The 15,885-nt window shown below is 41.1% G+C and overlaps 1 protein-coding gene across 1 annotated transcript in view; it reads right to left on the bottom strand.

Annotated features, from left to right (window-relative positions):
* Positions 1-7,280, bottom strand: part of mtor (mechanistic target of rapamycin kinase) — a 76,074-nt gene extending 68,794 nt beyond the window's left edge. The window contains exons 1-11 of the mRNA XM_063463204.1: positions 7,122-7,280; positions 6,566-6,708; positions 6,172-6,280; positions 5,825-6,057; positions 3,865-4,065; positions 3,603-3,737; positions 3,253-3,528; positions 2,313-2,421; positions 1,867-2,050; positions 1,527-1,655; positions 1,170-1,414 (exon numbers count right to left, since the gene is read on the bottom strand). Of these exons, the coding sequence (XP_063319274.1) occupies positions 1,170-1,414; positions 1,527-1,655; positions 1,867-2,050; positions 2,313-2,421; positions 3,253-3,528; positions 3,603-3,737; positions 3,865-4,065; positions 5,825-6,057; positions 6,172-6,280; positions 6,566-6,694 (1,750 nt within the window). The 5' untranslated portion in view covers positions 6,695-6,708; positions 7,122-7,280. The remainder of the gene's footprint in view (positions 1-1,169; positions 1,415-1,526; positions 1,656-1,866; positions 2,051-2,312; positions 2,422-3,252; positions 3,529-3,602; positions 3,738-3,864; positions 4,066-5,824; positions 6,058-6,171; positions 6,281-6,565; positions 6,709-7,121) is intronic.
* Positions 7,281-15,885: the final 8,605 nt, after the last annotated feature.

Genomic DNA, 15,885 nt, shown 5'->3' with positions numbered 1-15,885 from the left:
TATTATTTTATTTTTTTAGTAGCATTAATATCCTGGTAGATAATAACAGCATTTTTGTTGCTTATTTTATGTAAAACAACACTTGATTTATCCTATAATGGTGTTTCTTCTTTATTTGTCTATTTGGGATTCTAAAACTCAATACCAAGGAAGTCGGGTGGTTTGTTTCAGTGGAGACTGAATTACTTAACTAAATATCCAATGTTACCCCAGCTTTTGCACTAAAATGCAAACCCATCCAGCAGTCCGCTGAGGAATGACACCAAAGACTGATCATTTTTCTCCCCAGTTTCTCTGCTGGAGAACAAAAAACTAGTCATCTCGGTGACAGACTGAAGAGACGCTATTTATATCGACCACTGAAAGATGGGCACAGTCATCAGCACAACTGCCCCGGCCATTTCTGCAGTTCACATAATCATTTCTTTTGGTCCACATTTTTGTCACCGCTAGCGGCTCCAATGACTTACGAGTGACAGTTTAAGCCTAGTTTAAAAACATATTTCATTTTCAACTTCACTGCATATGATATAGAGTGCATAGACAGCAAAACTGCACCACTTATTTCTTATGATCATTCAGGACAGTAATGCCACTACTCTTTAAATAATTTCTTCAGCAAGCCCAACTTATCACTGCACCCTTGTCCATTAGAACAGTATAATAAAAAAATGGCTAGCTACAAAATGCAAAGGATTGTTGGGTGAGGAGAGCAACAGCCATTCGGTATAGAGTTTAAATTCTTAACCTCTGTCTTTTGTTGTTGTTTTAATTTATATACCATTTCTAATTCCACTGTGTTTTCATGTTGTTCCTTTGGATTCACCATTTTTTTGCATTTTTGTGTTGCTTTAAATTCCATTGCTCTATTTTGCTTCTTCTAATTCTACCCTGGTTTTAATCCCATTGTTGTAAAGCACTTTGTAATTCTGTTATAAGTGCTAACTAAAAAACCTTTGCTTGCTTGCTTGTGTATTACAATGCAACACTGTGCTGCGAAACACTGGGTCCTGGACTTTGACACATGCTACTGACCTAAAATTTTATGCAGGAAAAGAATCCATCACACTACCAGATACCATTTGTCTACAGTCACGATCAGAGCTAATTTTGAGATGATGATGAAGTAGCGGACCCACACAGATGTACGTTTTTTTTAAGGTTCTTACCTTCAAATTCAAAGCTTCCCAGGGTTCGCAGGGCCAGGGTGATGCTGCCAACGTCACTAGCCTCTGGAATGTTAGTGAGGCTTGGTGAGGCTAGCTGGTGAGCCAGGCCTTTGGGCATGCCAGGATGACGCAACGGCTTGTGCATTAATACCAAAGACAGCATCTTCAGCAAACCATCCTGTATATCTTTCTTCAGCTGGGGGATTTGACGGCTCAGATCGTACAGCACTGCAGTAAGTGCAGGACTAGACCAGAACAACAGACAAGCAATCCCATCAAACCCAAGCATTAATTTGAAAATGATGTGATTCAAATCAGAAACTGAATTGCTAAAAAAGTTCTTTGAAGATGTCCTACCTGAGGCCCACAGCAAGCATAGGCTCAAGCAGTTCTTTGATGTCTGGCTGGATGCTGGGACCCATGGCTCTAGAAAGCATGCTAATACACGTAAACACTGTAGCATCCACCTGCATGGTCTTCTGCCTCCTGCACAGATGAAAGATCAGTAAGTGAAACTGTGCATAGACAGCAGCATGTTTTTTTTAATTCACAACACCACTGAGCAAATTCTACCCATAATATAATTTTAGACTTTTTCAGGCTTTAAGTTTAAGGGACAGTGTAATGTAACGTGTAATATGTCACTATTTAATAAATGATACATTTTTTTTTAAAATTGTTAGAAACAATAACTGACTTGTGTGCAAAGTCCTTGGGTGGCAGGGCAGCCTTGATGATCTCAAGGATCTTGGAGAGGTACGGCTGGATTTCTGTCCTCACAGCCACAACCAGCAGCCCCAAAGCCTGGAAAGCTGCCGTCCTCTCCTTCTCCTTCTTCAGGCAGCCCAGCAGGTAGCCCATAGTGTCTGACAAATACTGGTCTGCACAGCAAATGAACATCCACATGGCACATAATCGTTTTTTCCTATTAGCTACAACACATTCATTTGAGCAAGCGGTAGAAACCCTGGTAGTGATATTTCAAACGGTGGCCTGAAAAGTACTAACCATGACCTACTTACATCGCAATAGTAACCATATATAGACCAAATGTGCATAGTGATTGAAAACAATACATGGTTTCAAGTTCTCACATAAAATTTGCACCAAACTGATAATCACATATATGTTAATTAAACCGACCTGTAAAGGTATGCGGCTGGAAGGCAGCCAAGCGTGGAAGCAGGTTGAGGATGGTCATCTGGATCAGAGGATTTTTGCTGGTCCTGTATTTCAGCACCCACCGACACACCTGGACAGAAAACGTAACAAATCTGTCAGTCAGATGACTACCACAGGTATGACTTCAACTGCCTAACCTCAAGCAAACTCACAAACACATTTTCCTACACACTATCCAAGTTAGTGCATAGAGAAAACATCAAAGACTGATACCAGCACTCTGACTGTCAAAAAAAATCTGTTGTGAAAATTTTCGTATTTTGGTTTTTTTCTGGGAAGATTTAACTTGTACAAAGACACAAAGACTTGCAAAACATTTAACTCTTTCCCCCATAAAGACAACATTTGATGACATCCCCTGTACCCTTAACCTCCTAGGACCTGGTGTCCACATATGTGGACATCACATTTTGGGTTATTTAGACCAAAATACTGAATTTTGCTCTACAAGGGCCTGATATCCACTTAAATTTTAAACGAATATCCTCATATGTGGCTCTTATTTTTCTTAAAAACAAAAATAAGGTAAAAATAAAATAAAAAATCTGGTAATTCTGTGTTTTTACCTTCATCGGGCCCAATGTGACCAAATATCAAAGAGAAATTAAAAATGCATGCCGAGGAAGAGTTCGGGTCTTAGGAGGTATGATTTGACAACAATTACAATAGTTTCCATGTTTTTCCAAAGGGGAGCTGCATATGCAGAGACCACCCTCACTAACATCTGATTCCAAACTCAGTCAACAGTATGCAAGAAACTATATGTCTAAACACTGTTAAGTGCATTTATCATGGCAGCTAAAGTCCTTGAGTGCCAAGGATTTTAGTCCAAGGTACTTTCACATTACATTAATATACAATTACACTTTTACAATGCATTTTGTCTGTAGTTAAAACCTACCTGGTCAAATCGCTCCTCCATCAACTCACGGCAGTAGCGACTCTCCACCAGAGAGCTCTTGGCGGGTACCGGTGTGGCCCCAAAGCTGGGGAAGCCTTGAGGTGTGCTGTAGCCCAACAAGCCCAGGAGGGCGTTGGACTGCTGCGGCTGCACCGACTGGAAGCTGGTGAAGGGTGTGATGTGGCGGGGCTTTGTTCCAAACCCCATCAGTTCCTTGCAGTACTTATCGTGGACCAGCTGCTGCTGTGTGATCTCCTCCATCTCCTCGCGCATACGCTGGTGAGAAATAAGACGGTGAGCGGACTGGATTTTACCACTGATAATGTGTCCAAGCTGATATCCGACCTCACCTCTCCCTCCATGCTGCTGATGCGAACCAGCTCATTAAGGATCAAAAGAGCACCGTGGACCCTGTCGTCGCGATTCATCCCTTTCTCTTTGGCCAAAGTCTCATCAAAGCCTTTTTCTGCCTCTTCAAAGGTTTGCTGTCACAGAAAAAAACCCACTCATGTCACCGCTTAAAAAAACAAAAAAAACCCAAAAAAAACCAGACTCTCCACTACTTTAATTAGAATAACACATGATTTGCCGGTGTACAGTTGCATGTCTTACTTTGTACCACTGTGGTTTCTGCATTTCCTTTGTCTCTCTCTGAGTGGTGAGGATGAGACAGGCTCGCAGGGCAGACACAGCGCCTTCTCGGATGGCCTGCTTAGGATCCCATACTGCGTAAAAGATGTTGTCAAAGAACGGCTGGACTTGCTGGAAGAAGAAGGTGGGTGCACTCACAGCCAGCTCCCTCAACACCAAAACCTGGAAGAGATTGCAAACGAAAGTAATGCAGCCGTGCACTGCTCCACATTTTTTATTTTACCAAAATACACCTGAGAAACCTAATCTCTTCTTTTTCAACGATCTGTTCACCTAAACAAAATCCACATATGATCCTAAAATAGCTTGACGTAAAATTTTGACTGTCGCTGTTTGAATTCTGAAGAAAATGAGCTGGGAATGTCGTGTATGTAGTTATGTTACGTTGCTTCTTTAAATGTGTAGGTGTGCCCTGCTTCCTCTCCTTGTTTTCGGTACTGTCCCTTTCATTTGACTCCACTGCAGTGACTATGGTGCGTACCATTTGAAGCTGCAAATCGAAATTTCAGATTTCCCAAATGGTGTTTTCAACTGGAACGCCCTCTGAAGCTGGACTTCCAACTCAGAAAGTCTGCACAGCCTCACCAACCCCGACTTCACAATCCAAGATAGCGACAGTGCATGTAAATAATAGTAAAACTGTAAATCTTGTCAGCCGTACTACCACTGCAATGTATTTGTGACTCGTTAGATAAGCGGAGCACTGACCACGCTGTGTTCCTACTGATATATGGATGGTTCCATCTTGCTAAGGAGCTAAACAGATCCCGTTTTTCCTTACTTTTTCAATTTTACTGCTGGAACACATTCAACTTGGGAGTGAAATCACTGACCTCTTTACACAACCAATCCTATGTGTGTTTTGATCACTTAATTTTTTTTAGCTTGTAGGATTTGTTGTTTTTTTCTTTTGTTTTAACACAGCTCAACCATGAATTTTAGTTTTTTTATTGCCAATTTGGTTTTCATCTCCCCGTACTCTTTTACAGTTATTTCCCAACAACATCATGTGGACATTCTGGGGAAAGTAACAAGGTTTAATATTCTACAGCCACTAGAAATGGGAAAATGGTAATTGCATAATAAGCTAAATAAAACATAGAAAAAGGCAAGCACATTCTCTCATTTTCTAATTTTGCAGCATTCAGGATTTTTCTGGACTATGAGTGTGATGCCCCAGCCAATAATAACAGTGTCTGGGGTCAGTACTCTATAAAAACATAGTGACCAGGTTGCATCAACATCTTGTCAAGCTTCTCTGCTTGGAGGTTTTGCTGACGCTGGGCGACACCCACCCACACGCACACAGAACAGAGCAAAGAGGCCACAGTGAAGAGGATGAAGCATTCACCCTGGTTGCATTCACACATAATCAAGCAAAGGTGCACCTTGAACACTGCAATGTGCGGAGGTGTAAACATGTTTGTGCGCTTCAGAATGTAGCCATTGAGTACATTTTTTAAAATATGTTTTAGGAAGCTTCACTACTCTCTAGCTCACTCCAACACCACAAGCTAGTTGAGGCCAGAGAGCAGAGGCCAAATATTTTATACCTCTAAACCACATGCAGCTACATAAGAACAGCTATGTAACAACAACTGCTTAATGCGACCATCAAGCAGGAAAATATTAATGAAAAAGTTACAAGGGCATGAGCAGGTTTATAAAGGAAACATTTTAGCAAGGAAAACAGAACAAGAATGTGCTGATATTTGGGGTATGAGAGTGCATATGAAGTAGTACTTGTGCCTTCAACCCAAAACACACTAGAGGAACTTTCAACACTGCCTTCACTACAGCAATAGATAAAGTTATTACAGCTCCCAACGTGCCCACATTTCCAGCACATGTAAACACCACCAATATGTGGTTTTATTTGAACAGCAAACACCACAGTGACTGTTGTCTGCTAGTGACTTACTGCAGCATGGCGTCTCCCTTCATTTCTGTCGGCTCCCAACCACTCCAGGGCTCTCTTCACTTCAAACTCCACATACTCAGCCGTAAAGGTGTCCCCCGCCATAGAAAGGTGGCCCATAGCTTTAGAGGCCATCTCCATCACCACGGGGTCGCTGGAAGGGAGCAGGTTGCGGAGGTAGTTGGCGAATCGACTGATCCTGGTGGCATTGCCTCCTTCAACTCCAATTAGACTCACTGATGAAAACAATATTCATTTTATAGTGATAGAAACTAAGAGATTTTAAATAAGTCCAAAATTGACAGCACTTAAAAACATAACAATTTTAACAACGTTTTATTAATGCTTACCTATGGCAAGAATCCCTCCTTTCTTTTCATTCACATCAGAGCTGGACACCAGCTCAAATATGTGGTGGTTCAACTCATCGTAGAATGTAGTAGCTTCATCTTGGCTTAACTGTGGGACAAGACCAGTGTCAAAAAGTATGGAAAAAGGAAGGAATTGATGACATGAATTTGTACCATGATATGACAAAGAGGGGGAAAAGGGAGAGGAAAATGCTTCCTAATATTGTTTCATATGTCACTACATAACATTTACAACTGAACTGATTTGGGGATTCATGTCTACTTGTGAAACTCTCCAACTGAAGTGGGCAACAATCTTGATTAAATATCCAATATACTAAGTGGTTCTCAAATAACAGCTTTCAATTATGCACATATAGCTTATTGCTGTTACCTCTCTGAGTTCTGTAGTCACATAGTGCTGCAGGTCTTTGGCAGATTTTGCTCGAGTGTCTTCATTTCGACTCTTCAGTCCACTGACAAACTGCTGCAGCACAGTGGCTGTGCCTGATATGATCACCATTTGGACGGCCTAATCTGCATGGGGAGAGGGACATATGTGGTTTCAATGCAACATTCCGGGTTAGTAAACAACCAGTATCTAAAAACAACAACAAGGTAAACAGTACACATGGAAAGAATGAACGCAAGTGCTAATCTGATAAAACACCAGGTTATTGTTAACTGACATTGGTCCCAGCTAGCTAACGTGCCTGGTTAGCTAATAAAACAAGCTGCAAGGCTTGCTAGTTATTAGGAAACATACATCATACTTCTTTACACAACTAATACAAAACCATACACGCCCGGGTAGTTGCGGTGTAATAGGTGAAATCAGAGCCTCGTGAGTGTTTCGTGCTTGTTTTGATTAGCTCGAGCTAGTGCTAATGTTAAGCTATTTCCCGTGACAACCCAATAGCAAGGAGGCAAAGTCGCTTTGTATCACTTACGTGTTTGTATTACAATGCCGAACGCTTAACTGCTATTCGATTTATCCGGAATATCTCTCATTGTACGTCTACCTGGCCAACACTGCGCAAGGTTGGCTAGCTGAGGTATCTGTGATGAATTAGCTCGAGTTAGCGATACACACACGGAACTTCACAAGCGTCAAGTTGCGCAGTCTGCGCTGAGCTGAGCGCAACTCACACGTCCTTGAGTGTAGTTTCCAGAGCCTGTCGTCTTTTTATGATAATGTTTTTTGAGGCCCAGTACTCTAGTTACCTCAACATTTTTACTCCAGTATACTTTTAAAAATATGATGGACGAATGTTACTTATAGTTTTACAGTCTACACTTATAGTTTGTGCTCTTCCCCTGACTAAATGTCATTAATCTGGTGCACTACAGGCAGACATAGTCTCGTGGTGTAGCTACTTAATAACATTAATGATAGTCGTACGCTTTGGTTCACCAACAATGAGTACAAAGCAGCCTTGTAGGAACATTTATGGCTCCATAATGGAGGCCTTTCATACATTTGTTCTTCATATACGTTTGAACTATCTGTAGTCTATTTTTTTCTTTCTTTTTCTTGGATACTAAAAGAGCAGGGAATATTTTCCCTTAACTGTCTCCATACTTGTCATGTCAGGGAGTTTTTTTGTTTTTTGTTGTTGTTGTTGTTTTCAGCTTTTGATCTGGTGGAGGAAATGAGCCCAACACGGTTGAGAATTTAGATAATTTAATAAGATATACAGTATAAGCATATCAGAATGTCTAGAAACAAGAGGTACACAAACTATAAAGCTTTGCTCTCCTTGTCAGGACATGAATGAAAACACACTTTGAATACAGATAATAATAATAAGATATTTAAGTGTACAAAAAGCGTCCACTACATGCAGCCACCTGTGTGGCTGTTTTTTATTTTGCTGTTCAACTTACAGCCTCTTGGGGGAGACATTGACCAGGCATACAGACACCTTGCAGTATTAAAGAAACATATCTGGCTCTACGTGGTTCTACATGAGCGGTGACATTTACCATAGTGCAGCACACCAATTAAGCTAGTGCCCTCTTATTTCCCACTCATAGGAAATTGGAGCCTAAATGTCAAATGAATTTTCCTCATCAAAATGAACCACAGCTACTGTCTTTCTCCCCATGAAATCATAATAGGAGATAATTTCTCACTAGCAAACAATGTACTGTATGCCCATTGTTCCAATCCTGGGGTTTTGGGGCCCAAGGGTGTTCCTTTAGAGGTGTCAGGAGGTCCCATCATCCAACACAACCACAAATTCTTCTAACTTATCGATGAATTTTACTCCTGCAAAACAATAAAGGACTAAGCCTGGAGTTTTTACTTTATGTATTTTAGCATACACGTGTGCAGCTATTGCACACCTGGCATTAAAACATGCAAGGAGACACCTGCATTTTTTCAAGTTCAGAAAAACAGCAGTAGCAAGTTTGTGTAATGACAGAGAAAAACACACATTTTATAAAACCCACAAATTTATAATGGATTATAACAGTAGAACTGAGAGCACTGGATAAGTAGTCAATATCACTGTGAGCCATCCTCACAGTGCTGAATTAATTTCAGTCATTACTGACAGTGAACCTTTCATTTAGAATTACAACTATAGTTGAAAGGTTTCTCTTTAACAGCTTTAAAAGAAAAAAGATCATCACTTAATATGAAAAGCAATGCCACACTTTAAAAGGATCTCTTCAGGTTTACTAAATGAAACAACCACTTCTTTCTTTCATTCTGGATGGATCCTTCTTGCACATTTTTCTTGTGCTAAATTAAATGCATTTGAGGTCCTGTGACACTTGACGTAAATCAAACACTGATCAGTTTATTGCTGTAATCGGCAGAGCTGCAACTTCTGTGAGCATGCGTGCATCATGTATGTGCAAATGTGTGGTGCAAATACAAATGTGCATGTTAATGTGTAAATGCTGTGTAAATGCAGCTATGGGTTTGTGGTTTTGCAAAGGGAGGAGAACCAGAAAGAGAGCTTTTACAGCCTTACAGCACTTTACGTGGAGAAAATGAAGCATTTAACAACACAGGAAAGAGGAACGGATTCCTACTTTTGTACCCAAGGCCCTCCTCCTTCCCTATCTTAGGTCTAGCTGGGCCAGACATATTTCACCCATGTGACACCAACTCATTCAATCTGGAAGACTCACCTTTCTGTCAAACATGTGCTTTCACTGAAAAGTTCTTGTGCGTGAGACAGAGAAAAAAAAAGACTTTTGGATGGTGCTTAAATGGTATTTAAAAAAAACACATACATGCAGTCACTTGACTTCAACACGCACATATAAAGCCACTTGAGCACCGCAAATGTATGTACACTCACAGCTGCAGAGGCTCTTGTCCTAACAAGCAGCCGGCCTCCTCTGCTAAGTGACAGACAGGATATTGGGTGCACTTTCATCAGTCCAAGGCTTTGATTCGTCTGCCATCCGTCCTGTTTATTTTCTGCTTTGCCTCTTCACTCAGCTGTGCTTTTGAAATATTTCCCCCACGATGAAGCCTGTCATTCCATTTACACTGAAGGATGGAGAGAGTCAGGAGGGGAAGGGGGGGAAAAAGCACTCGCTTCTGCACTAGCTCCTCCACCTACCTTATTCATCTGCCATCTATCCATCTGTTAATCCTTCCCACCTTCATCCTTCCCTCCCCCTGTCAAAATGCTTCATGATTTATCCCCCACCACTTCTCCATATTCTTTCCCTTTTCTTTTTGCAGTATCCACAAGTTCTCTGGGGGGGGTTTGTTGCGGGGTTTTTTTGTGGTTGGGCGGTGTAGTATGAGTCACAGATTCCTGGACAGGAATTCATGAGGTAACATCTGGTTCTAAATGCTAGAGGCAGCTCTTATCCAGTGTATCCTGGTCTGAATGTGTTGTGTCTTACCCACCTGCCTGGGCAACACATCTTTTGATACCTTCACTACCTACTATGCCTGTGTTAGAGGGAGACACCTGGGTAACCACAAAGCATTAATTCCAACATAGGGATAGGGGTTTTGCTCTTCCCATTGTGTGTGAAAGCACTGTAAAGCCCAGCAAAGCTATGATGGAGCAATATGGCAGTCAAGCAAAAACAATACAAACAGCACTCTGTGCTGATAGACTTAACTTCTTACTAGGAAAGCAAAGAATTAGAGATCTCTAAATCTTTAGATCAGTATCTTTCATGTCCTTTTGATGAATACAGGTAAGCCTAAATTTAGTCACTGCAGGAGATTTAAATGATTCTGAACTGAATCAGCAAAGCTGATCAGATGAAAAAAAAAAGTGCAAAGTAGCTCAGAGACAATGTAGAGGGCAATTACCTAATGAAACCTGACAGGCATTTTAGATCAAATAGAGTCTGCAGAGGAGGAATCCATGATGATGCTGCACTTTCTTGTCACAGTGCTTAGTTTGTCTTCTGGCACACTGCTCAGCTCCCTGAAGGGCAGCTACACATACACCCACAGAGTCAGTCTATTGATCAAGTTTCCTTCCCCTGGCAAGTCATATAGATCAAACACTATTGCTAATCCATGAATCACATTGCAGGGGAAACCTAAGACCAGCTTATGGAAATGAGGATCCTCTTTGACATTGAGTTCCTGTACATCAAAAAGTCCTTAATCAGGAGGTATAACAGTGTTTGCTGGTGCCGTTGGCTGAAAATAGTATTAGTGTTTACATAAAGGCATTACTCATCATATCCACTACAGGCCTGTGTCTTGTTCTTTGGTAATCATTTTATTATGGTGGGATTCAATATGTCAAACAGAGGGAAGATGGCACAGTTCTCTAATAGTGAATCCGAGTAGCCAATTTCACATCAAAATGGTGTCATTACCGATCGAGCAACTGAAGTATAGCCGACAGACACAGAATACAAAATCAACTCTATGGCAGTGACTCAATCACCAGGAGTCAGACAGGTTTTGATCTTGCCGTTCATCTCCAATGGCGTCCGCGTTCGCAGTGGACTAATTTCCTAATGGACTCTGGTGAGCGCCTGCCAAAGAGCACACTGGGAATGAATGAATGGTATCCATTAGACAAAATGGCCTTCTGTAAATTGTGGCCACTCTGCATAAATGAGCAGGAGCTGGGCGGGAGCAGGAGCAGATGGATGGAGAGGTCCCGTAACAAACTAATGGAAGCAGACCTGCGATCATTCACTGCTGCCCTGCTGTCAGCACGGTCAGTGAACAGTTTACAGCTGGTTTTAAACATAATGACTTGCAGAAACTTAGACTGCCTTGCATGTCGCTTTTTCAACTTGGCGTTTACTGACCCTACTTTGAGAGAATTTGTCGACTAAGGTCCATATCACCTTGGTGGTGATGTCTATCAAGTTTGTGTGGAGACATCATAGATAAAATCCGCCCTAAGTAGTCAATACAGTAGGTATGTGTGACATGACTTATTTGACATGAGGAAGTAGGGGGATTTTATCTGGCTGGCTATCTATGAGGTGGATAGACAGTCTACATGGTGTTCCTCACTGACACTCTTTTCTCTTGTCCCCACTTAGCATTATCTTAGAAAAGACAGATAATAATGGTGGTGGAAAACCTCAAGGAGCACAAGGTTATCATTTATATTTAAAATTAGAATTAGAATTAGCTCACGGGCACGTCACTGCAACCCCATCTGGCTTCTGCTCCATGGCTGCTGGGTGACCCCTCGTCTGGGGCTCTCCTCAGCTCTTTCTGGGAGGGTGGCACGGTTGCCCCTCCATTGGTCTTCCTTGGACTCTTGTGCTCTCGGGGTCTCTGGATGTCTGGATGTCTGGAGCGTGGATCTCCTCCATACCTGCTTCACGCCCTGAGGGACGGGGCTATGGCCCCCCACACCCTCTAGCAGATCGTTACACAAAGCTCATGCTCACAGGTGTACACACGGGTGCTCACAGACACAAACTACACCTTTCTTGGCTGCTACCTCAAAGCACAATGTGCGTTGTCAATCTTACGTGCTGCACAATAATATTCAATATTTAGTATTTACTGTTATATACACATAGATTATCGCAATGATGTTGTTTATTATATTGCTCTCTTTTTTTGCTTGTTTTCTCTTTTTTTCTCAACAGGTGATCCAGGTACACACATATATATACATACATATATATATGTATGTATATATATGTGTGTGTGTATATGTCTGTATGTATGTATATCTATATATATGTATAGATAGATAGATAGATAGATATACATATGTATTTTTTGACCCCCCACCTTTTTTTTGTGCCCTTTATCACCGTTCCTCTTCCCCGCTGTTTTTCTTTCCCTCCCTCTCTTTCTTTCTCCCATCCCTGTCCCCCAGTCATGTCTCTCCGGTTTGTAACAACTGAAAATAAAATAAAAAATAAATAAATAATAAAAACAAAGGTCAATCAAATGGACCAATACGGCAAGGCCGAGATGGTCCACTTGGTATAGTAAATCCGTTGGGCATCTTTCTTGGCCTTCAGACAATAATTCTGATGGCAAAAGAACCAAACGGGACAGGCGGCAAGGAAAAAAAATAAAAATAAATAAATAAATAAATAAAATAAAATCAAAGTTAGAAGATGCTCGTTTGTTTGGGTGTGCATAGATCCACAATAATGTACCCAGATTATAGTTGACATTTCTGTGTGACTAATTTGTAGACACCAACAAAAAACACGTCACTTTTGACCAAGTAAAACCGAAAGAGCTGGAACAGGCTTCACGGGTCAACGAACTATCTGGCATTCCAGCTACATACCCAGGGATGAAACCAGGTGTGAAACCACCATTCCTGTTTTGACTTGAAGCTGCAAAGCAGAGGGCCATCTGGCAAACTGTCAGACAGATAAGCAAAATGTTTTTTGCTACAGCTCTTCTGCCTCTACCATCTTGGAAAATTGGAAATGCAGCTGGAAGAATAGAACATGGCACTGGAATGGACGTAAAGTTTGCATTGTTTGCAAGCTGATAGGGTGAAAGAAATATCATTCAGAGATTAAAAGTTTAATAATTTCAGTCCTTTGGAATGATGCAGACATCAACAAACCAGCAAAGTCTAACGGCAACAATACCTGATTTACACCATAAACGGGTCTGCAGTGAAGAGGTGTAATAAACAATTTGCATTGCAGAAAACAAAGCAATTTAATGCTGTTGGCGACATGCTACACATTTTTGGGAAACCAATTATCTGTGAATGAACCTTGTACCAGATGGTGTAATGACTCAGATAGGTTTAAACTGTGCAGAAATGCAAAATTGAAAAAGCAATTTTCTTATGGAAATGCAATCAGCCACTATAGGCACTTCATATATGATGGTTCAACAAGTACTCGATGAAACTGCCTCAGTTTTGAGGTCACATTACCAAATCTAAATGTCTACCCTAATGGCAAAAATAATATTTAAAAAAACAGATGTAAAAACTGACAATTGTCTCTTGCTGCAAAATAATTGGTATGGAAATCAACCAGTACAGACTTTGTAGCCTCTGTGCATGCATGCTATTCAAATAGAAACCTTATTGCTCCATTTCAGAAAAACTGAGCAGGGCTTCAGGCACATTTTGCATATTCATATTTTTTGTTCTTGCTCTTCTTTTTATAGAATTTCTCTCATACAAACTCTGTGCATGATGAATAACAATGGAAATGCCAGAGTGTAGTTCCACACACAGTCCTTGTAAGCCATCATAAAGGATTATTTCCTGTAGTTCTGTCAATCATGTTGTTTTAAATTCAACATGATAGACAATTCAATAGTTAGACTTTTTTTTTTTATCAGCATGACAATTATCATCACCACACTGAGACTCCGCCTCTCAGTTCTAATCATTAGTTATTTCAGTGGGATTCAGTGTTCATGAGCCTTAGTTTTATTTACGCGGCATTACCTGTTGTAGCTTCGCCTCTTCACCAGTCAACCAGCCCTTTGTCAAGGTCAACCTGGCCTCCTTATGGGCACACTGTGTTCTTGTTTAAGTATTTTTGCCAATGAGAAAATTGGCTTTTTACCCCTAATCCACACAGGGCTGATGGGGTATTGTTGTCACCCTGCTGGGCAGCGAGGCAGCTTGGAACACATAAGTTTGTGAATGTGATAACTTGAGAATGAGGAAACAGGAGTTTGAAACTGATACCATATGTGTGTCTGCTAAAAAATCTCAGAGTTTGAATCCCGGTGACCTTGACCTAAAGGTCAGAGGTCAAGTTTTCTCAGAATTTTGTGAATGTGATAACTCGGGTAGCTTTTGTGGCATGGTGAGTTATCCTACTGGAAGCAGCCAATAAAGGATGGGTATATAAAGGGATGGACAGGGACAGCAACAATACTCAGGTTGGCTGTGATGTTTAAACAATTCTCAGTTGGTACTAAGAGGTTCAAAGTGTAAAAAAACAGGGAATCTTTTCTTTCTTTTGTCTAATTTGAATGAATTGTACCCCCAATTTCATTATTTTAGCTTTTTAATCGCCTTCTGCTGCTGTATGCAATCTGCTAGAAGATCCAGTGTGTTGTACATTGGATGGTTGTTTGAATTCCCATTGTCTTTATATCAGCTCGAAGCAGTCTGGCTAGTCTCTTCTGACCTCTGGCATCAGCTAAGCACTTTAACCCAGAGAACTGCTGCTAGCTGAATATTTTCTCTTATCAGACCATTCTCGGTCAACACTAGCGATGATTGCATTGGAAAATCCCACTATCTCAGCAGTTTCTGAAATAGTCAGACCAAATTGTTATTTTACTGACACCAAAAATTAAAATACTATATTTTTGCATCCTTACAAAATGACAAGTCCATCCATAAGACATGAATGGTAAGCACATCATTAGAGCATTTCTCTGCTTTTGACTGTTGCACCATTAGACAGCAGAAAGAGGGCAGGCTGCACTGTAGGAAACTGAACACCGTATCTGTAGTCTGAGTCAGATAGATGCCAGGAAGCTGAGCCTCGCTCCTCTGTTGTCATGCACATACCTGATAATGGCGAGTGGGCCTGTCCTCTAGAAAAACAAAAGAGCTACAGTAGCCTCATTTGATAACGCTGGAATGTGTGAGTGTGTGAGAGGTATATGTGTGATGCATACTGGTGAATGCTAAGTGGGACTGCACCCACACATTATCTATAAAAGCAACATACAACGTGACACAGTCAGCAGAGGAAACAAGTGCACAATCAGTATAAAGGATGGTGAAACTGAGCACAAAGCGAATGCCGAGACATAGAGAATAACTTCAGCAGGGGTGGTGCATTATTTATGTGACACACAATGTAAGATATCGCTTACACGACTAGAACACAAGCCCAAAGGTTGGATTGGTTTTCAGCGCTGCATTGCACCGTGATTGTCCGACTGACCGTGATGCAGTGATACAGCAGCTCCTCAGCAAATTTCATTCCTCGGGCTTCGCATATAATTTGGCTGCTAATGTTGCTTCTCGGGTTACACTTCTTTCTTTCCAGTGACACACGCCTGACACAGTCAACTCTTTCCAGCAGCGGCGGTTCTTCTGTGTAAGCCATCAACATAAGTACAACTTATCAAAATAGACTGTAATAAAAGCCTTCATCTGCGTCTATACTTGTCACAACTGTGAAAAAATACATATTGACGGCAATGTGTTTTTATAAAACGGTTTAAGGCCAGGCATGCATCATTCTCAAATGTGAGTCCTCTCTCGCTAAATGTCATTTTAACCGGACCCGCTAGTTTTGCAAAACTGTAAAAAGTACAGCAAAAAAGGT

This window comes from Pelmatolapia mariae, linkage group LG20 (genome assembly GCF_036321145.2).
Source record: "Pelmatolapia mariae isolate MD_Pm_ZW linkage group LG20, Pm_UMD_F_2, whole genome shotgun sequence".
Lineage (NCBI taxonomy): Eukaryota > Metazoa > Chordata > Actinopteri > Cichliformes > Cichlidae > Pelmatolapia > Pelmatolapia mariae.
This window is presented reverse-complemented; position numbering and strand designations above follow the sequence as displayed.